Source organism: Euphorbia lathyris, chromosome 6 (assembly GCF_963576675.1).
Source record: "Euphorbia lathyris chromosome 6, ddEupLath1.1, whole genome shotgun sequence".
NCBI lineage: Eukaryota > Viridiplantae > Streptophyta > Magnoliopsida > Malpighiales > Euphorbiaceae > Euphorbia > Euphorbia lathyris.
The window spans coordinates 74,667,305-74,687,751 of NC_088915.1; the positions used below are offsets into that span (position 1 = coordinate 74,667,305).

Sequence of the window (20,447 nt, forward strand, 5' to 3'; positions counted from 1 at the left end):
TGGTTATGTTCGTTATGGTCATGAACATCGCCTGGTTCTGTGAGAGTTTAAGAGAACTAGGCCCCACACTAGTCTCCATCGAAGCGACCTCACTTCACTCTGACATAGGTGATTTTATTTGCTCAGAATACTGACGCACAATGTATCATTAAAAGCATATAGCTTAACCTTTTTCCATTGGTGTCACTGTTTACATCTAAGAATGGACGAGGGTTTAACCCCCACAGTGAACACACAAGGTTTATGCAATTAGGTTGTCCCTTTGGACCTAGATCTTGGGATCTCCAGTCAACTAGGTAGGGGTTTTCTTCACATAACGCCTCTTCTCTATGGGCTTTAGTCCCATTCCTTTCGATGATTTTTCAATTTGATCTCGGTTTAACCTCTAGGTTAGCGGATCCGCTATGTTATCCTTTGATACTACAAAATCAACAAGGATGACACTCGTTGAGATCAATTGACTCATGGTGTTATCACACGGAAGCTTTTCTATCCGAGTTCATCATTCGGAAGCTTTTTATACCGCATATTCACCAATTGATATGATATTTTTTTTCGATTCCATCATTCAGACGTACTTATTTTAAGGCGATTTGATTTCTACATTTTTTAGTTACTTTCACAAATTAAATTAAATCTAGCTAACTAAAGTTCATCTACCAGTAACTAACTCAGTTAGATAATATCATTGCTTAGATTTTTCAACTTGTGACGTTTCACATTTCTAATGTATATCAACCCCTACGGGCGCGAGAATATCAAATATGGAATTTTCGCATATCATCATCATCTCTAAAGAAAACATATTTTCTTTTATCACAAGTCTTAAAATTCATATCAATGAATTTTCGTAGACTTTCGTTGTGGCTTACAAACGTTGCCACTGGTACAAGTAGGCCTAAAGCTTTTGAAGTGACCGTGTTCTTAAAACCGGATCCATCTTCAATTAACGTATATGTACCAACATATGCCAAAAGGCAATTCATCTGTTTTAACAAACAGAAACAAGACAGTAATTAACAACTTTCTCTTCCTGAAATTCCAAATAAACGAAGTTAGAATCAGAAATTTATAATCTGTTTAAACAAACAGATACATAACAAATAATTAACAAAAATATAAACTATATATATTTTTTTTATGTTGTTCAACTTGTCTTAATAATTTTCCATTGTGATCTGTTCGTGAAAACAATCCACCAAAATTTTCCTGTACGCCAAATTTGTAAACAATATCATGAAAATAGTACTATAGATCATCCACAGGAACAACTACAGAAGTTGCATGGACGAAAATAAAAAAATAAAAAAAAGTTAGAACCAACTAGTAAATTGACCAAAATAAATAAGTATTTGTTTTTATACACTTGCACTTCGAAAATAAGCACATGAATTTATCATGAACCTATCCCTCATTTTAGTGCTGAAGTCTTTGGTTTTTTTTTCTATTATATTTCCAGCACTAACAACTTTGTATTTTCATGACATGTGATATATCATCTATTTGTTTAAGACATATGTAAATGGAGTAATGGTTGCCCCCAAAGACTAGCAGCCATCTTCACAAATTCTAGTTCTTCATGCCATCCATCCTCGTAATATATTCCTCAAAACTCAGGGAATAAACAAAGCAAAATATTTAGATTTGCCTTACTCTTTTTTTTTCTGTGTATTTTTTTGAAATCACAAAAAATAATACTTCTACCGTATTTGTTCTTTGAAAAATCACAAAACAAAAAATCTGTCTTAAGAATGTAGAACAAACGATTATGTCTGTCTTAAGAATGTTAGACAAACAAGTACGTCTGTTAGATGTGATTAACCAAAAAACAAAACGAACACAGAAAAATATATAAACAGTAAAACTGGAAATTAAAAGAATGGAGTTAGACAAATCCGAGGCCTGTATTAGCAGTTTCCTTAAGACAGATGTCGTCGCTATTGACGATCGTCTCCCAGGATACAACAGATTACGCAAGCGAACTCAAACCGTGTGTAGCCTAGTTATCACCGGAGTAGGAAAACAAGACACTGTTAACAGGCAGAGAGTTTTTTCATAAAGTTTTTCAACAATTTTTCAACTAACTGTGAATTTGACAATCCATTCTATTTAAATAGAACTCCAAAGGATATGTCTTTTTACGAACGAACACGACTGTACACTGACAGACACAACTGTTCACATACGAACACGACTGTTCACAACGGACACGACTGTTCATGAAAGGAGGTGTTTGTTGGTATTTAAATTACTAAATAATTTTATTCAAAATTTTCCAACAATGTTTACCCCAAACTACTACACTTTAATCCCAAATAAAGGCTTTATTTTATCATTATTTGTCAATTACACAAACAACTATTAAAAATTAGCTAACTTTTATCAAATAAGTTTACATAATCAGCTGATCAAATCAGTTAACATTTAATATAATCAGTTACAGTTGTTTGCCAAACAGATTTTTAATATATTGAGTCAGTTTTTCATTGTTGTGGCTAACAGAGAGTGTTGTGAGAGAAAAATTATAGGAAAAAGATGATAAATGTTTGGTCAATACATAATAAAAGTTTTAAAAATCAAAAATTAAAAAATATATAATATATAATATTAGGTTATATTGAAAATTCTGACCATATGTAAAAAAATTTAATATCAATTTTGTTGATAAGTTGTCACATCTATCCAAAATCAGAAAGCAGCTTTCTCAATTTTTTTAAGGAAAGTAGTTTTACATTTATCGAACGCTGCTTTTAGTTGAGAAAGTTGCTTTTGGAGTCTCAAAAAGCAACACAAACACGCCCTAAGATGTTCCTGAATTTGATTCCAAAAGTTGATTACCCCTTAAATTTATAAAATGAATCATTAGCCCATTAAAATTGCTTAAAATAATCTATCGTTCGCCTTAATTTGTTGAAAGTAACTTATTGACTTCTGAACTTGCTTACAGTGATTTATTGCCACCGTGAATTTGCTTAAATTGATATAAATTTCAATTTGTCCAAATACAATCATGTTCTATCACGTAGACTTCCGGAGCTAATCATGTCACTTTAACCAAGTTGAAAAGGGTAATATACAATTTGTAAGTTTAACAGGTTAATCAACCTTTTGGACTGAATTCAGAGGGCTCCTAATTATTACGCCTTTATTTTATAATAAGCAAATTATGATAAGAAGTTGACTTGAAAATTTTTATAAGTTATAAGCTCCTTTTTTTTCCGAAAAAATGTACAACAAAAATATTTTCTTAATTTTTCGGTATTTATTTGGTTAGAAAAATCAATAAGAGTAAAATATTATGTTGAAAGTTTAAAAAAATTATGAAAATGTTTTACCCTATAAACCATCTTTCAAACCTTATTCTTCAGTTCCCACTCTCTCTTCCGATTTTTTATCATGTTCGATCCAACTAACTAATATAATAAACGGGTTAGGTAGAGGATTAGTCATGTTGACCTATTTAACCCATTTAACAATTTGTGAAAAAACCGATAAAATTGAAAAAACCCGATAAAATTGGTAAAATGAAAAAAAAAATATGAAAAAAAACATGCAAAATTGAAAAAAAAAACGAAAAAACGAAAAAAAAACTGAAAATGAAACATGAAAATGTAGGATACGTGAAAAATATAAAAAAAACTGACAATGAAAAATGACAAAAAAATGTGAAAATCGTAAAAAGCCCGAAAAGAATGAAAAAAGAAAAAGAAAAACATGGCAAAACAGAAAAAACAGAAAATGGAAAACTGTGAAAAAATAGAAAAATTGAAAAACGTGAAAAAATAAAATGAAAAAATAAAAAACATAGAAAAGCGTGAAGAAAAAGAAAATTCGAAAAAAGTGAAAAGTGAAAATTGAAAATTGGAAAAAAAACAAATAAACATGAAAAAACAAAAAAAAAAGTGAAAAATACAAAAAAAAAAAGGAAAAATAAGAAAAACGTAAAAACATCGAAAAAACAAACAAACAAAAAATGTTAAAAACGAAAACGTGAAAAAAAAACAAAAAAAAAACAACAAAAAGAAAACAAAAAATCTATGTTTTTTTTAAGGCCTAAATCATACACAGCCTCCTGAACTTGTCAATTTTGGTCATTTTGCCTCCTGAACTTACGAGATGACCTATTTGTCCCCTCAACTATTTAAAAGTGGTATTAGTAACCCCCTCTTTTCATTATAATGGAAACAAGATGAAGTTCCAACATTAGTACAAGTGTTCATGGAAGTATTGGAACTATCCTGCAAATATATAGACGATTTAGAATTAATTAAAACTATATGCAATTTTTACAAGAGAACTTGTGTACTGTCTATACTGACCTGATTTGCAGCTTGTTTTAGTAGTACACGACCCTTTTTATTATGAGTTTGGTGCTTACAATGAGAACACGTCATGATTGTTTCCGTTATAATGAAAACAGGGGATTGCTAATACCACTTTTAAACAGTTGAGGGGGCAAATAGGTCGTCTCATAAGTTCACGGGGGTAAGTGAGCAGAATTGACAAGTTCAGAGGGCTGCGTATGGTTTAGACTTTTTTTTTTAGTTTTTATCATTTTTTCCGTCTTGTGACAATAAAAAACGGATTATCAAAAAAGTGAAAAACATGTAAAAAAAAGGTTAAAACAAAAAAAAAACCATGAAAACATAAAAAAAACGTGAAAAGTGAGAAAAACATAAAAAAAAACTTGATAACAAAAAAATATGAAAAACGAAAAAAACATGTAAAAACAGAAAAATGTGACGAAACAAAAAAAATGTGAAAAAACGAGAAAACATTGAAAAATGAAAAATTTTAAAAATAGAAAACAAAAAACACAAAGAAAGAAAAATGAAAAAAAAAAGGAAAGTATGAAGAAACAGAAAAATGCGAGAACATAAAAACAAAAAAAAAAAAGGAAAAATTTTGAAAATAGAAAAACGAAAGAAAAAAAAACGAAGAAAAAGAAAATTCGAAATAATAGGAAAAATGAAAAAACGAACATGAAGAAATAGAAAAATGTGAGAATGTGAAAACTGAAAAAATGTAAAAACATGCAAAACGTTAAAAACATAAAAAAAAATATAAAATGTGACTAACAAATGAAAACAAAAAAATAGAAAAAACACAGAAAAAAGTGAAAAAGTTGAAAAATATAAAAATGGAAAAAACGAAAAAAATATTAAAACCAGAAAACATGAAAATCATTAAAAAGGTAAAAAAAACAAATTATTTGTTTATATTTCTTGTTTTTTTTATGGTTTATCCTTCTTTCAATTTTTATGTTTTTTTCTCAATTTTTTTTCTTCCTGTTTTCATGTTTGATGTCTTATTAATTTCTTATACTTTCATGTATTTTTGTTCGTTTTGATGTAACTTTCATGTTTCTAATTTCGTTTATAATGTTTTCATTTTTTTCATTTTTTAATTATAATATCAATTTCAGGTGAAAATAAAAATCATAAATAAAAATAATATTATATATTAGTGATATCAAAATATTTTTTTGACACAAACAAAAACTGGAAAATATTTTTTTCATGCTGTAACTAAACAAACACTCCTTGGAGAGAAAAAAAAAACCTAAACAAACACTCAAATATAATGCAGGCAAGGTCCTCTTTTTTATATATTTTTTTGTATAATTTTTTTAAGGGTCAATCACATGAATATCATAAGAATAAAACAACAACTAACTAATATCACCAAATTTAATTTTTAATATGTTATTATTCTCTATATTTATAATTTTACACCATAATTTAAAAATTCTAAATCTAGATTTCTTTTCTAAATTTTAATTCTTGAAATATATTAAAAGTACTGATTTTACTAGTTTGATATAATCCAAAAATATAACTTGATATAGTTGTAAATAGTTTCTAAAAAGAATTTCTATGTAATTTTTCTTTTTTTTTTTTAATTATAATTATTGGATGGACATTGTTTTAGACAAGAAAAGAAAAGAAAAGCCCAATTAGAAAGGGCTTCGAAGCCCAAAATGATGGAACTTAAGACGATCCGAAAGTCCAATTGTTTGCGGTCCGGGAAATGGGCACTCTTTTCTGCATGAACATACTCACGTACAACACGAAGATGCAGAAGAAACTAATTTGATTTCTTCACAAGGAGGAGAAAGAAGCCGCTCCGGCTGTAATTCATGGAGGGCCTATGGAAGCGAAGGTAGGCTCTGAACTTAATCACGATCTTTAGTCCTAGATTATGATTTATATTGTAAGTTCATTATTTCGCATTCCATCTGCTTGTTTTTATGTCTAGGAGAGTATTTTGTATACTGAAAACTGTATGTTTCTTGAACGAAGCAGATCAGATAGATAACATTTCATCTCCTAGAATTATCGATAGAACTTCTGAATTATGAAGTCAAGTGTTGAGAAAGAAACAGTAATATGATGTTTGCAATGCTGCTTATATAATTGAGTTTTTTTTTTTCGTTTTTATTGTAATGAATACTAATTAAGTGACTTCTGGAAAGGGAAAAAAAAGAAGCATACAACCTGTCACTCAACAATTAAAACCCTAAATTAAGTTGCTAGGGATTGATTTGCTCAATGTTTTATCATACAATTTCTCAAATGGCAATGCTATTAGCTAGGTCCTAGTTTCTGAAAGTGATAATAGAAGTAACACCTCTAGTGATTATTCATTGCATTCAATTCACTCAGGTTTTTTCACAATATGTACCATAGAAGAGTCTCTTCCCTTTTTGCTTTCTTTTAATTGAATGTATTTTTTGTGCTTTCTGAGAGTAGTTGACTGTAGCTTTTTTTTAAGTAATTACTAGTGCTGGGGATCAGTCTGTATTTCATGAGCCAGTTCCTTTGTCAGCTTATCAGCACGATCGTCGTGTCCACCAGCAAAGGTATAAACTCGAAATGCAAATTGAAAAGCTCTCCATAGCATTTTAGCATTAGCTTTTTTAGAGTCTGCTGCTTTTGCTCCTCTACTCTCCTGAATAAATTCAAAAGCAGGGAAAATTAAGTTCTTCATTTCTCCAATTGATATCATATTGCGTATATATGCAATTCAGTGTTAATTGAACTACCTTGAGTACCAGTTCCATGCAATTAGAGGAAACATCCACCATTGATTCCTTGATTTGCACCAGGATATGGAAGTCAAATTTGATATTTTGACTTTCGAATTTCTTGGAGTCCTCATCTTTGGTTCTATCCAAGGCGTCTATTTCCTTTTTGATCTGTATGTTACACTTTTTGTTAGTCATAAAATTTGGTAAAGAGAACTTTGAAATAGATTCGAACAGTCGCACTCACCTTATTGAAGTAACATTCAGCCTTGTCAAGCAGTTTCCCTAATGGAGTCTCAATCTTCCAATTTTGTAGTTCAGATGATATTCCATTCAACTTTGAGCAAAGAGCAGCTGCACTCCTTATTCCTTCTAACTTTTTCTGGGGAAAACCTTCAAATCTTGCAAGCACCTGCAACATTTAGAAATAATAATCTGATTATGGAGCAGAAACATAACTTGTGTGTTGGTTATCAACCAGATATTTTTGCTTAAATCGTAACCTGTGATTCATCAGTTAAATGCTCAAGGATGGATTCAACGTGTTTGTGGAACTTGATCAACTCGGTCATGTCATTATTTTTGAAAGTACTGATTTCCTTCTTCAGCTCCATTATTGAACTTGCATACTTTTGAACATCTTCTTCAATTTGTTGGAAGTAAGCTGATCTGAGACATGAATATGGATATTAATATTAGAAGTTGTAGCTCAAGAGTTTTCAAGCATCTTCATTTTAAATTTAAATTGAATTGATCATAATCTTATTTCAGAAATTATTTAACCTCTTTGTTATCTCTGCTAGTGCATCAGCCATTCCTTGCTGTCCATTTGTATTACTTCTAGGTGAACCGTTTCTTCCATTGGTTGATCGGTTGCCTTGATTTCCTCCTTCCACCTGCCCCTTAAGAGCCCGATACAAATTACCCATTTGGGTTGACCGCCTCAATTTGGTCTGTGCTTTCTTGGCGCGTAAGGATCTTGCTGAACAAGATGGAGGAGGTGGTGGAGCAATGCCATTTGCAAGTGGCACTGGTGGTGGCGGCGGCAGTTGCATTGATCCCTTTGAAGACATAATAGGTGCTGGTGGTGGAGGCGGAATTGTGATGGTTCCTGATGTCTTAGGCGGTGGAGGTGGGGGAGGTGCAAGTGATGCTGCTACAGGTCCTGATGTCATGGGTGGTGGAGGCAATGGCGCTCCTCTTACGGCTGGTGAGATCATGGGTGGAGTAGTTGCAGACAGCAGTGCTATTGTCTTTGTTGTCCATGTCATGGGCGAGCGCGGAGGTGGTGATGCTGGAGAGGGTACTGTTGCAATTGCTGATGTCTTAGGCAGTGGAGGTGAGGAAGGTGCTACTGATCCTGATGTCATCGTTGGTGGACGCAGCTGTGCTCCTTTTGCTGCTACTGATAACATGGGTGGAGGAGGTGGAGAAGGTGGAGAAGGCAAAGCTACTGTTATAGTTCGTGGTGTCATGGGTGGGCTTGGCGGGAATTGTGGCTCTGGTATTTTCACAGCTTTCAATGTCATACCTGGAGGTAGAGGAAGAGGTAGAAACGCCGAGGTAGCCGTTGGTGGGGTTGGGGATGAAGGTGGAAGTGTTGCTGTGGCAGTTCTTGATGTCACTAGTGGGGATGGAGGCATATGCAATACTGCTGCAGAAGCAACAGTTCCTGATGCCACAGGTTGAGCTGCTAAGGATTCCTCATTCACATGATTTTGGTTGGAAATTCTATTCTCAGTTTCTATATCTGTCATTATTTCATCATCTACATTGTTCTTTAGGTTCATATTGCTTGGCTCTGGAGCTCCCATATTTGGAATCATGTGAAATGAGAAGTGTTTTAAATCAAGCGGGATCAATTTTTCCACAGCTTGAACTCTCATAGACCGGAGAATAGGTGACGAGCAATATGTATTTGCAAAGTCATCAGAACTAGGAGAACTATTAAACTGTGGAAGAACAGAGTTTGGAGTAACTGGAGAAGCACAGAATGAGGGGCTATCACTCTCTGGATAGGACCCCATCAAAATTGCGCCAAATGGAGTAGCTTGTAGACTCTCTGTGTTCTGGTCTTCATTATCCATCATATCAAACTTCTCTTCTGCTAAGATAATTATGCAATCGAGTGTTGCCAGTGCCATTTCAACTGCGAGAGACAACAACGAACCATATTTTACCAAACAACTCCAAAATTGTACAGGTTTGATTTTGAATATTTGATTCAGAACTCTCAAGAATTGTTAAGATATTGCCTACTATTATATTATTCCCCGTACCTAGTTTTTCTGCATTAAGTTGATTGCGATTATCAAGCATGTCAGATGCCACTTTGTCCATCCAGTCTCGAGTGTTCGTCCATGTATCTCCAATATTTCTCAAAGCCTCACAGAAGTAGATCAGGACCTGTTCAAACATATGCATATTAGAGGTTTAAATTAAAAGTTTCTATGAAAACACAGTCAAAATTTACTCAAAGTCAGTTTATGATGCAACAAAAAGTTAAACCTTGTCGATAGATGCTTCCTTAAGTTCTGAAAGTTGGCTTCGTGATACAATTTCGGGTTGACACTTGTGTAGGTCTTTAATGGTTCTTGACAATAGCTGCAAAAATATAAACGATTTGAGATTTGAGAAGCAGTTATTGATATGGTTTTTAATATTTGCTAAGGGAGGGAGAGTTATGCTACTTCATTTATGCTCTCTGTGCCGTCACAAAGTGGCAGGTCAATGATGTCCCTAAATGTATAGATCTTCTTCCTAAGATCCATCATCAAGATGAAATTGCCTGTGCTTCGGCGTGAACGTTGTCGGGTAAGTTCTTTCTTCTGATTCATGGATGGGTTAGCACTATTAGCCATCTGCAGGAAATAATCTTTCAATGTCAGTATTTCAAACCCAAAAGCATATAAACTTATGCAAGACTCTGATCTTCAATTATCATAATTTAGCAGAACGCATTGCTTAAACATCCCAAGCCCTTGAATTACAAAATGGCAAGTTCAATAAATTTCTTTTTTTCACAGACCACCAAATGTGTTTATCATCTTTGCAATTAGGAATTCTACTAGAACTTATCTCATTATTACATGACAAGCATTCTTTTTTGCATTTCTTGGTGCATTCCCAATGGTAGCTCAGGAAAGATTATTATGAACAAAACGGAACATAAAGAACTTCTCTAAATGTATGCACATGCACCGATTAAGGCTGACTTGAGTTGTTAAGGGCCTCAAGTCACTTAAGATAGAGATCGATCCCCAGTTCGAGTCCTTCCTAGTATACACAGTAAACCTTAATTGGGAGAGGATCCACCTAAAGGGTGCTTGACGAGTCTTGAACGGAATAATCAGATTAATTATAAAAAAATATATATGCAGAAGCAGTTTTGAAGAACTATAATGTAACAAGATTTTTGCATAGAATATACATATAAAGATGTATGAGGAAAAAACAGGACATACCTCGAATCTTGTAGGCTTTTTATGGAAGAAATTCAAACCACAGAAACGGCTAGATGACAAGTTATAAGCTAACCTTAGAAGTAATAGAAATATGGAAATGAAACGGAAATGGTATTGAGGATGATGGATGACGCTAAGATATTGTTTATAAATAAAAAAGTCAATTTATTATTTATTTTTTATATTTTTTTTTTCTGGATTCAAGGGTATGTGTCCTTGTGTATGCAGGAAAACAGAAGAAATATTCAAAGTCTGGTTAGCACAAAAGCATCAACGTGACTTGCAATATAATTGCAGATGAAAAAAGGTTTCTTAGGAACTCCTCTATAGAGAGAGCCAAAGAGACCGAGAAGATAAGTGGCCTTTTATTTTGAGCTTTCCCTATTCCAGGTAAGAAGTACCTACCTTACTTACTTCTGTTATGTTTGTTTACTGTATGAAAACTTTTCCCATTGAAGCTCTCTCTGTTTTCTAACAGTTACATGAACCGAATTTAGTCTTTAATTATTCGGTTAATTTAGAAAAATATCCAGCTAATGATATAATAATTATGTAGAGGTAGTTTTTATTTTTTAAGTGTTTTGTTTTCTTTTATGCCTATAATATTAATTATCGCATTATAGATTAAAACAAAAAAACTACCTCTCTGTCTTGAACAGTTAAACTATTTTTAATTTTGCTTGTTTGCCTAATAATATCATATTGTAGGAATTTGAAAAAAATAAAATGTCTTCCTTGAGGAAGTTGTTCATCCTTTCATAGTACTACACCTTTTGCTGCAACTAATAGGTACGAGGTATTAGGTTCAAAACTTAGGGGGTGTTTGGTTGCTCCTTTTCAGCCTCCTTTTGCCTTTTCACTTCAAAAGGGGGAGTTTTAAGTGTTTGGTTAGTGATCTCCTGTTTGCCTTTAACAATTGAAAAGCAGCATTAGGTGTTTGGTTAGTAATCTCCTGTTTGCCTTTTACACCCGAAAAGCAGCATTTTACAAAAGCAGAGAATCTCTGCTTTTTGAAAAAACAGTTTTTTCCAACAGCAAACAGCAAACCGTAACAGCAACCGCAAACAGCAACAGCAAACCGTAACAGCAAACAGCAAACCATAACAGTAAACAGCGAACAACAACAGCAAACAGTAGGTAAAACAAACGGGCCCTTAGCCTCTTTAATTTTAATTCCTCAAATTATAATCAATATTCAAAAAGAAATAGTTCCATTGCCATGAAATTGTGATTCCAACATTTTTTTTTGCCTGAATGATTCCGTCATTGTTGATTTTATTGCTCTCATTACTTTTGTTTTTGATTATTTAGATTTTGAAATTGGGAGAAATTCTAAGAATACTCTCCGAGCAATCATATTTAACACAAATCATTTCCCATAAAGTGGCATGTATCATTTTTTTTATTATTATATTTTAGGAGTTTTCATTGGACTGGAAGTTTATTTTATATATATACACTTTTATGGAAATTGTCTATGTGAATTTTATAAAAAAAAATTATGAGTATCCGATTGATCGGTTCATTATTATATAACAGTTCCAGTAGGACTAATTGAGTTTAAGATATATTAAAATTTAAAACATAAATTAATAATGAATCTAATGGTTGTATAATCAATTTGATTTGGTCTATATTTTCGTAGTTGAAAGCGTGTGTGCTTTAATTCTTTCAATGAAGAAGGATTCGCCATTATTTAATCTTTTTATGCTTATTATTATCATTGCTCAACTAGAAGAAACAATAAAAATATATCGTTTTTGTTTTTAAGTATAAAAAAAAAAAAAAAAAAGGCGGCCCGGTCGCATTACGCGTCCCCGCTGAGCGAGGGTCCGGGGAGGGGTCCCACCACAAGGGTGTATTGGGGGCAAGCCTTCCCTTGCCAATTTAATTGGCAAGAGGCCGCTCCTAAGACTCGAACCCGTGACCTCTGGTCACACGGCAACAACGTTTTACCGTTGCGCCAAGGCTCGCCCTCTTTTGTTTTTAAGTATATAATAAAAAAAATTAATCAAGTTTAATTTTTTTATTTTCAACTTTAAAAACAATGTTTAACCAAAAGCATAATATATATATATATAATATGGGTTAGGCTATGTATAAATAGTATGCAAAGTTTTTTTTTTTTTTTTTTTTTGAGAAAAGTATGCAAAGTAATATTGGTGGTAAAATCATATATTTACTTTTGAATGGAAATTTTATTTTTAATAATTTGTTTTTACAGTTTTGAAGAAACAAAAATTAGTTTACAGTTAATTATTCTTTTACATATTATTATAGAAAAAACGAGTTTAAGTTTATCATTTTTCATTAAATTTATTACAACTTATTATAACTTTTAGTTTGGAATGTGTAACAATTAGTAAGATTTAAAAACCAAATCAATACTCATCCAAAAAAAAAAAAAAAAAACCAATTCAATAAATAGAAAAACTATGAAAGAAGCATAATTGTTACATTTTTAGTTTAAAAAATGGAAGGTTATCGTCTTAGAAAAAAAAAAAAAAAAAACAAACAAACACTGAATATTTTGATTTGGTTCATATTGGTTTTTATATGAAGTTGGATTTCTTGTTATATTTCCAAGAATTCCGGTTTGGTTTTGAATGCTAAAATCGTACTAAATAATCTACTGATATGACCATCCACAATGCCGATAATCGTAATTTCTTTCTGGGTTTCATTTTCTCTTTCTAAATCTCTAACCACAATTTAAATTTTTAAATGTAATTAAATGAAAATTACATTATTTTTCCTTCAATTCATTGTTCCATTTTCTACTTCTAAAAAGCTGGAGTCCAGTTACACTTTTAAATATATATATTTCCTAACACAAGTTCATTAAAAATTGGCCTAAAGTTTAGGGAGCTGCTGTTACAAAATAAACAAGTTTAGGGAGTTGGTAAAACACCAACAAAGTTTAGAGAGCCGATCTACTTTTATGTACAAGTTGAGGAAGTCGATCTACTTTTATATACAAGTTCAGGGATGTATTAAGCCAAAATTGACATAACACTGTTACGCATACAGTTAAAAATGGTGGCACCGCCATTTTCTGCTTTTCCAGCCCACAAAATCACTAGGGAAGCAGAATTGACTACAAAAGATCATGAAATGTGTACAAATTTAATGTCCCACCACAATAAAGTAAATACAAGCCAAATCCAGGAACCAATATATGCTATACCAATGAGTTGCTATTTCCCAAGCCCTTGGAAAATTATTCTATTTGCTCCCAATAGTACATTACTGATATAAAAGAATGTGAATGCCTGAAAACTATACATTTATCTGCTTATTTTATAGATTTTTAACACTCCGTGAGCTATCGTTGTAGAAATAGAACATGTTTAAAGGATTATTTAGAATGGAGTTCCCAGGATCAAATGAATTAGATGGATATGTGATGCGTAGTCTTTTTCCACCACCCAAATTACCAGAAACAAGTAGAGTATCATCTGATCCTCTACACATTCTCCACTTCAGGTTTGCCTCTTGGCTTTTCTTAAGCTGGCCTTTGATTTTGATGACACTTACATTGTTTGTCTCCTAACTGTTCTTGGAGTGGACCCTTTCACTTGTTTACTAACACCAGTAGCTGCAGTTCTTTCTGCGATTCTCTTCTGGCGCTGAATCGCTAATTCTTCCACTTTCTTCCTAATTTCTTCTTCCTGTTCATAAGCACGTGCAATAGGAATTAGAATTGTGAAACTTAATAACATTTTGATCAAGCAATTAGATTTGTTAATACCTGTTCCATCTTGCTCTTCTGAACCAAGGGCCTACTTGCTGTGAATGGCTTTTTGGTCCTAGACAACATGCCAGATTTATTGTTCCCAATTGATCCAGGTGGTATTTTCGGTTTAGCATCTTTACCCGGAACTTTCCTTCCGTTAGGCACCTTTTTCTTGGCATCAGTACTATCACAATTTGAAGGAAGATTCTTACCAGCATCTTTATCAGTCCCAATGCTAGACCTCCTTGTATCAGTTTCCATGACAGATATGTCCATTGATTCAATTCCGTGGTCAGCCCAGGAGCCACGAGCAGTTTCGAATTCAGAATTCCGTTCGAACACCACATAAAGATCATCAGGTTCACAAGAACTTCGTCTTTCATGATTTTCTTTTGAAGTGCTATTTTCTGTCTTTGAAGATAAAACTAGATCTGCAGCCATGCTGATATCAGTTTTCCACTGAGAATCATGCAGATGAGTTGGTTCTCGATCGTGCACCATGAAAGAATCATCAATAGCAAAATCTTTTTGATTCTTCTCGTTATTCAAACAATGTCCGTTAAAGATTATATCCGTGTTGGATGAATTCTGGTTTTCTGGCTTCCCATTGTGATTCATAACAAACCAGTCTTCTCCCTTTCCAGGCTTGATTGCTGACGACTCTGTTTCATACATGTTGCCCCTGAAGCCACTTCCTGATTCGTCTGTTCTCAGCGGAATTACCAGTTCCCCATCCGTGGAATCCCTTCTCTTCATGACTGCTCTACGAATCTCTCCATTTTCAATATCTTCCATTTTATATACATCTTCAGAACCTCCATCCCTCCGAGTTGCCACGAAGGAATCACCTGAATACACTTGTCGTTTTGGTGCTTTCTCCGATTCAAAATCCATTGAAGGAATGATTGCTAACGAAGTTACATCTCCTGAGCTTGTGAGAGTGAAATGCTCATCTTGAACATCCTTTGAGTGCAAGCTTCCGTTAGTAGTTACCTCATCTGTCATCAGGAAGTTCTGGAAAGTATCCCAGTTCTCATTTTTCTTTGCACCCTCTGATGAATCATTAGAATCTTCTGCACCGGCTGACCCATTTGGAATCCCATTTTTCTTGTGTGAACCATCTTTCCTACGAGAACTTGAGTTTGACTTAGGTAATTTCTCCAATGACCCGACTGCATCATCCACCTGCTGCCTCAGCGAATCTTCATCAATAAAATCATCCTCATCAGACGACTCATTTGAGTCGCCATTTCTTCTCTTAGGAGTAATGTAATTAATATTACGGATAACAACTGTTTTTGAGGATCTTTTCCGGTGCTTTTTCCTGGTGGAAGCATCTGTGGAAGAGTGCTTTTTGTCTTGCGGCACAAATGAATCTGAGTCACTCCCTGTATCAGAGTTGCTGGACTCTGTTTGTTCTTCTTCCGAGTCTCGATGCCCCTTTTTATTCAATTTCTCCTTTTTCACTGAACCAGATTCTTTCAGACCGGAAGGCCACTGCATATTCATTGCGTAGTGAGGATGCATAGGAAATGGATATCCTTGATATGGAGGAATCGGATTCTGGAAATTGTACATATATTGAGGTATCTGGTTAGGCCATGACATTGGCATTTGAACTTTAGTAGTAGTTGATGGCATCTGATCTGAAGTAGCTGAGTTATCATCTGCAGAATAATGCACTGGAAATCAGGAATTGAAGGATTGGTTAGCTTAGCGGAACAAATATCACTAGATTCAGCCTTTTGATATTATAAGGATGTTGTTTTAAAGCCTTTCTTTCTTATATGTTCATTTATGGACATGATGCATATGAGGTGGATGAGGTTAAGGTCACTATGGAAGTATAAACAATACCTGTTGAATCAGATCTTGATGCATCTTTGGATCCATTTGATGGAAAGTTCAGTGTGATATTCGGATCGAGGGAGCTAGCATCACTGTTAAGTACTATTTCTGAAGTTCCTGGAAACGTCAGTTCTGCTGGTGAACATGCCTGCATTGCTGCTAATTCCTGCATCCAAAGTCCGTCTCCGCGCTTTTTCTTACATAGTTCTTTGAAATCAATGCAGGCTTCCCTGCATAAACATTACTGGATTCAGGATTGAAGTATCAATATCAGAAAAATGCTAGTCAGAGGGGGCACATTTACACAGTATGCTAATGTGTTTAGCAGGATCCTTCACTCTACTTACATTCAAAAGGAAAAATGTAACCTCCAACAAATTAACTTTCTTCTTAAGAACTCTCTCTATCTACCTTCAAAAGTTGGTGGTTTACTAGTCCCTGCGAATGTATTGAGAGTTTCTGCCAAATCATACCTTAATCGTGAAGCTCCAAATGCATCTGCGAAGGAAATGAGATCATCCATGCTATCCGCTTCAAATCCAGCAACAAGGCCACGGGCATAAGCCATAGCTTGCTCTTTGCGAAGCAACGTTTTCCGAGTTTCAAGAAGCCGTTGAAGTTGAATCCTAAACAACAAATTATTGATTTATGGTATATGTATTGCAACACAATTTGCAGAATTTAGAATTTCAACAAAAAGAAGTAGTTACTTGGAGTTTTCTTCTAGTGCTCCATCACCATTGCTTCTCTCAATTTCTCCTTTTACCTGAAACCAAAACAAAATTCTTTCATTGACATTATTGCTAGCTAAGCACGAAAAAGAACACAAATAAAGTAGAAAAAAGGTATACCTTAGAGGGATTGCTAGGCTTCTTTGTAATAGAACTGACAGCTAACCCATTTACTGTGAAAAAACATAGCTCATGACTAATTAGTATGCAAATGGAAAATGCTTTAGGAAACCGAATCTGTAAAAGTTGCAGTAATCGATGAAACGAGGAAAATTGCAATGTCAGGGGAAGCTTTTCACAAGGATTTATACCTTCCTCCAACTGTCCAGTCATATTAGTGTTTAGCAATCCATTAGCTTGAGCTGAGCTCTCAATCTGCAGTATTTCTTTTTCTAGAAGGACAAATCTCTCTAGCACCGCTGGCGTGCTAACAAAGCGAACAAATCTGTGGAAAACACAAGGAAATATCTATTGGCTGCTATTCTTGTTTCAAAGGAAACATCTGCTGCTAGGAGTGTCAAAACAGGTTTTGTGTTATATCGTGTTACGTGATATATATATTCTACATGGTTATATATGATATAATATAAATATAACAAAAAATGCAAAGTGTTAAATGAGTCGTTCGACCCAATGCTTTATTTCTATCCTAGTTGCTCCTGATTCGACATTAAAAGTATATTCATTTCTCCCCTGTTCCGAGGCAAAGATATCCAAGGGGCAGTTCATTGGTAGAATTAGTTGGGGCCCGAGAGGCGGTGGTTTACCATGTGGTAGATGTCAGAGGTTTGAGTCCGCTTTTTCTGGTAGTAGATCCATAATCAAGTAAGTGTTTTTTATTAAAACAAAAGATAGGATAGAGCTAGGCCAGTTATTGTATGAGGTCCCAGGGCTCTGACAGCGTGCCTGTCGAAGAATGTGCTGGCAGTGGCTTGGTTAAGGAACCCACCGGAGCCATAGCGAAAATGAGTCTTCATAGGGAAATGGTCACTGCTTATGGGCCCGAACCAGGCTGATCTATCCATGACCAGGATGAAATTAAGTGTTAAGTGGAGTGTCTCTATAAATAGTGTTCTTTGTGTCAGAAATTGACATCAATTAACTCAGCATATGAGTAATTAATGATGCATTCTCATGAATTTAAGTTACCAAATTAACTAGTTCAGTAGATCAACACCAAATTGTGGATTAGGGAATTCAATTGGCATTAGAAGTATCAGAATGTTTACTTGCAATTTATAGTTGTTTCACAATTATGAGATCAGTAAATGAATATGAATAAGTAGTATACCTTGCAAAAGTGGCTTTGGTGAACCAGGTAGCATAAGGAGTGGGAGGGCAGAGTTTGATAGAGTAGCCACCTCTAGAAATGTGATCTTTAGCAAATTTGAGGTGAGATATGAAGGGTTCAAATAACCCAGAAGCCAATTTCTCTGTCTTGCCTCCATAGAACAGAATCAGATCACATCTTCACATTTCAAAGATCCACACAAACACAAACAGAGAAGAACAGAGAGCAAACAGCAAGAAAAAAGATTAGCTTTTTCCCTAAGATAAGACATAAGGGAACACAAAGTTATGAATTATCATTACCTTGTTCGAGTTGGAGTGAGTTGAAACAGTGCATAGTCAAGAAGAGTTGATGAGCCCATTGAAAGAGATAGAGAGTTCAGAAATTCATAATATGGAATGGGAAGAGAGAGTTTTGTTGAAAGAGTGAAAATTATATTATAAGAAAGAGGAAAATGTGTGAAGGTGGGTTAGCTGAATCTGAACTGGAAATCAAGATGCCATTGATATTTGCAGAGAGAGAGAGAGAGAAGAAAGACAGCGGAAGATGATGAAGCTTTTGCACATGCATATCAGCAAAAAGTGATACGAGCGCACTTGGCTAGTTGGCTGACTTTCGACATTGGGCCACCACCTATACGCAAAACGACACCGTTTTGGACATCATAATATCCTTTTTCCCATTCCGAATATTATTGGAACATATTATTTTTTTCCCTTTCATAAAATTAATTAATAGGAATAAGAGTTAAATTGTTGATAAAGTTATTGGGGAAATTCAATTTTATCTAATTAGAGAAACTTTAGCTTAATTTTATGCTATTTTAAGTAAACAATGCATTCCTTTTACAGGGGGCAAAGTTGAATTTGAGTTAAATGAACTTTCTTAGTATAGTAATAGTTTTAAGAACAATATTTAACATTTAAAATTAAGTCTTTTCTTATGGAGTGTTTTTGTATTCTCTGTTGAGATGTTTTTTCACACTAAGTGGTGATTCCGCTTGAGATTATGACATACTTAATCTGAAACTGTTGTGGATTGAGCAATCTAGCCTGTCCAATTTGTGATCGTGTTGATGAAGATGAAAGTCATGCATTTCTTAAGTGTTTAACGGTTAAGTCTGATTGGATGATATTTATTGGTGATAATCGAATGAAGGCAATTCGAGATGTTAAATTTTGGTTGGGTAATATGTCGTCATTAGTTTCGCCAATTAAGTTTGCAGAGATAGCAATGCTGATCTGGACGATATGGAGAAATCAGATCGCAACGGTATGAAAAAATAAACAGCTATAACGTGCCTAAATATTCACAGTTGCTAGGGTGGGAGTTTGTGGGTTGGCAGTCCGCACAAAAATCGCACTCGAATCCTCTTTGTGTCTTGGACCTCGTTCCTGATAAGTGGTAGAAGCCTCCATCAGATTCGCTGTACTGAAATGTGGATGTAGGCACGTTTAAAGAACAAGATTGTAGTTCAATTGACTTTCTCCTTTGAGATTCGGAAGGGCGATGTTTATATGCTAATCATTTTACTATTCCAGAACATACTGAAACAGTTATGGCAGAGACAATAACGATCTAAGAAGTACTATCGTGGACGAAGTAATATGGTAGTTCAATCGAATTGTCTTTCGGTTGTTGAAGTAAGATCAATGTTTTTCCATAATATTTTAAACAATTATAAAATTAATTAAATCATATTATATAACCCGCACAACGTATGGATCTTCAGCTAGTACTACATATAGCTCAATTATTTATCTTTTACTTCATTAAACTAGAATTATATTGATAAATAAAGGATAAACTATTATTAATATTATTTATTTATTTATTTATTTCTACTATTTTATTATTTTCATTAAATTTCAATTTGTATCATAAAAATAACTTATTATCTTTACTTTTTTTTCTCACTAAAGTTTTTATTATGAATTTTGACTAAATTTATTGAAAAATTGGGTAACATGATTTCAATATGGACTCAAGTGGTGTCAAACTCTATAATAGATGTCACGTAAGCTACATTAAAATTTCAATATGTTATTGTTTATAGAATGCCATTACATTTTTTTAAATTTCTAATACTACATTAATGGATTTAACTTATTGTTGCTAAAAATTTATAAAAATGTTTTTTTAAATGATTTTAACTATACAGCATAAATTGAATTTCGGTAATTTTAGTGAACTACTCCCTCCTTTTCACAATATTTATCTTTCTAGAAAAAAAAAATTATTTCATATTATTTAACGTTTTCATTTAATCTATGTACAGTAATTGATGTTTTACCAAACATTCCCTACTTTTTTATTTTAGTAATAGATAAAAACTAATTAGTGCATGTAA

General features: G+C 33.7%; 2 protein-coding genes and 1 long non-coding RNA gene across 4 annotated transcripts; 1 reads left to right on the top strand and 2 right to left on the bottom strand.

Moving 5' to 3' along the window:
* Positions 1-6,484: 6,484 nt before the first annotated feature.
* On the bottom strand, positions 6,485-10,728 carry LOC136232068 (uncharacterized protein At4g04980). Its single transcript, XM_066021114.1, has 9 exons — positions 10,492-10,728; positions 9,718-9,888; positions 9,536-9,631; positions 9,307-9,433; positions 7,811-9,176; positions 7,531-7,696; positions 7,275-7,439; positions 7,046-7,198; positions 6,485-6,951 (listed from the first exon to the last, which is right to left on the bottom strand). Exons 2-9 carry the CDS (start codon positions 9,886-9,888, stop codon positions 6,781-6,783), a joined length of 2,415 nt encoding a protein of 804 aa, XP_065877186.1. The 5' UTR covers positions 10,492-10,728; the 3' UTR covers positions 6,485-6,780.
* Positions 8,576-10,854, top strand: LOC136232069 (uncharacterized). The gene is made up of 4 exons (XR_010690271.1): positions 8,576-8,711; positions 8,812-9,230; positions 9,699-9,841; positions 10,720-10,854. It is a non-coding gene; the product is annotated as an uncharacterized lncRNA (long non-coding RNA).
* A 2,587-nt stretch (positions 10,855-13,441) lies between these two features.
* Positions 13,442-18,657, bottom strand: LOC136232525 (COP1-interacting protein 7). 2 transcript variants are annotated; one of them, XM_066021731.1, is made up of 9 exons: positions 18,400-18,657; positions 18,098-18,274; positions 17,118-17,251; positions 16,927-16,979; positions 16,786-16,841; positions 16,549-16,701; positions 16,085-16,305; positions 14,243-15,909; positions 13,442-14,162 (listed from the first exon to the last, which is right to left on the bottom strand). In XM_066021731.1, exons 1-9 carry the CDS (start codon positions 18,456-18,458, stop codon positions 14,025-14,027), a joined length of 2,658 nt encoding a protein of 885 aa, XP_065877803.1. In that variant the 5' UTR covers positions 18,459-18,657; the 3' UTR covers positions 13,442-14,024. The 2 variants fall into 2 exon arrangements, with proteins under 2 accessions (XP_065877803.1, XP_065877804.1); XM_066021732.1 differs by having other exon boundaries at positions 14,243-15,894; positions 18,400-18,656.
* Between the last annotated feature and the right edge of the window lie 1,790 nt (positions 18,658-20,447).

What these genes read in the sequence shown, in the direction of transcription:
- LOC136232525 (XM_066021731.1), bottom strand. Translation starts at nt 18,458, where the DNA reads ATGGGCTCATCAACTCTTCTTGACTATGCACTGTTTCAACTCACTCCA. An exon ending in CTCACTCCAACTCGAACAAG is followed by an intron (nt 18,275 to 18,399) that starts GTAATGATAATT and finishes TGAAATGTGAAG; the next exon opens with ATGTGATCTGATTCTGTTCT. An exon ending in AGAAGAGCAAGATGGAACAG is followed by an intron (nt 14,163 to 14,242) that starts GTATTAACAAAT and finishes GCTTATGAACAG; the next exon opens with GAAGAAGAAATTAGGAAGAA.
- LOC136232068 (XM_066021114.1), bottom strand. Translation starts at nt 9,888, where the DNA reads ATGGCTAATAGTGCTAACCCATCCATGAATCAGAAGAAAGAACTTACC. An exon ending in GCACAGAGAGCATAAATGAA is followed by an intron (nt 9,632 to 9,717) that starts GTAGCATAACTC and finishes ATATTTTTGCAG; the next exon opens with CTATTGTCAAGAACCATTAA. An exon ending in ACTTAATGCAGAAAAACTAG is followed by an intron (nt 9,177 to 9,306) that starts GTACGGGGAATA and finishes TGTCTCTCGCAG; the next exon opens with TTGAAATGGCACTGGCAACA.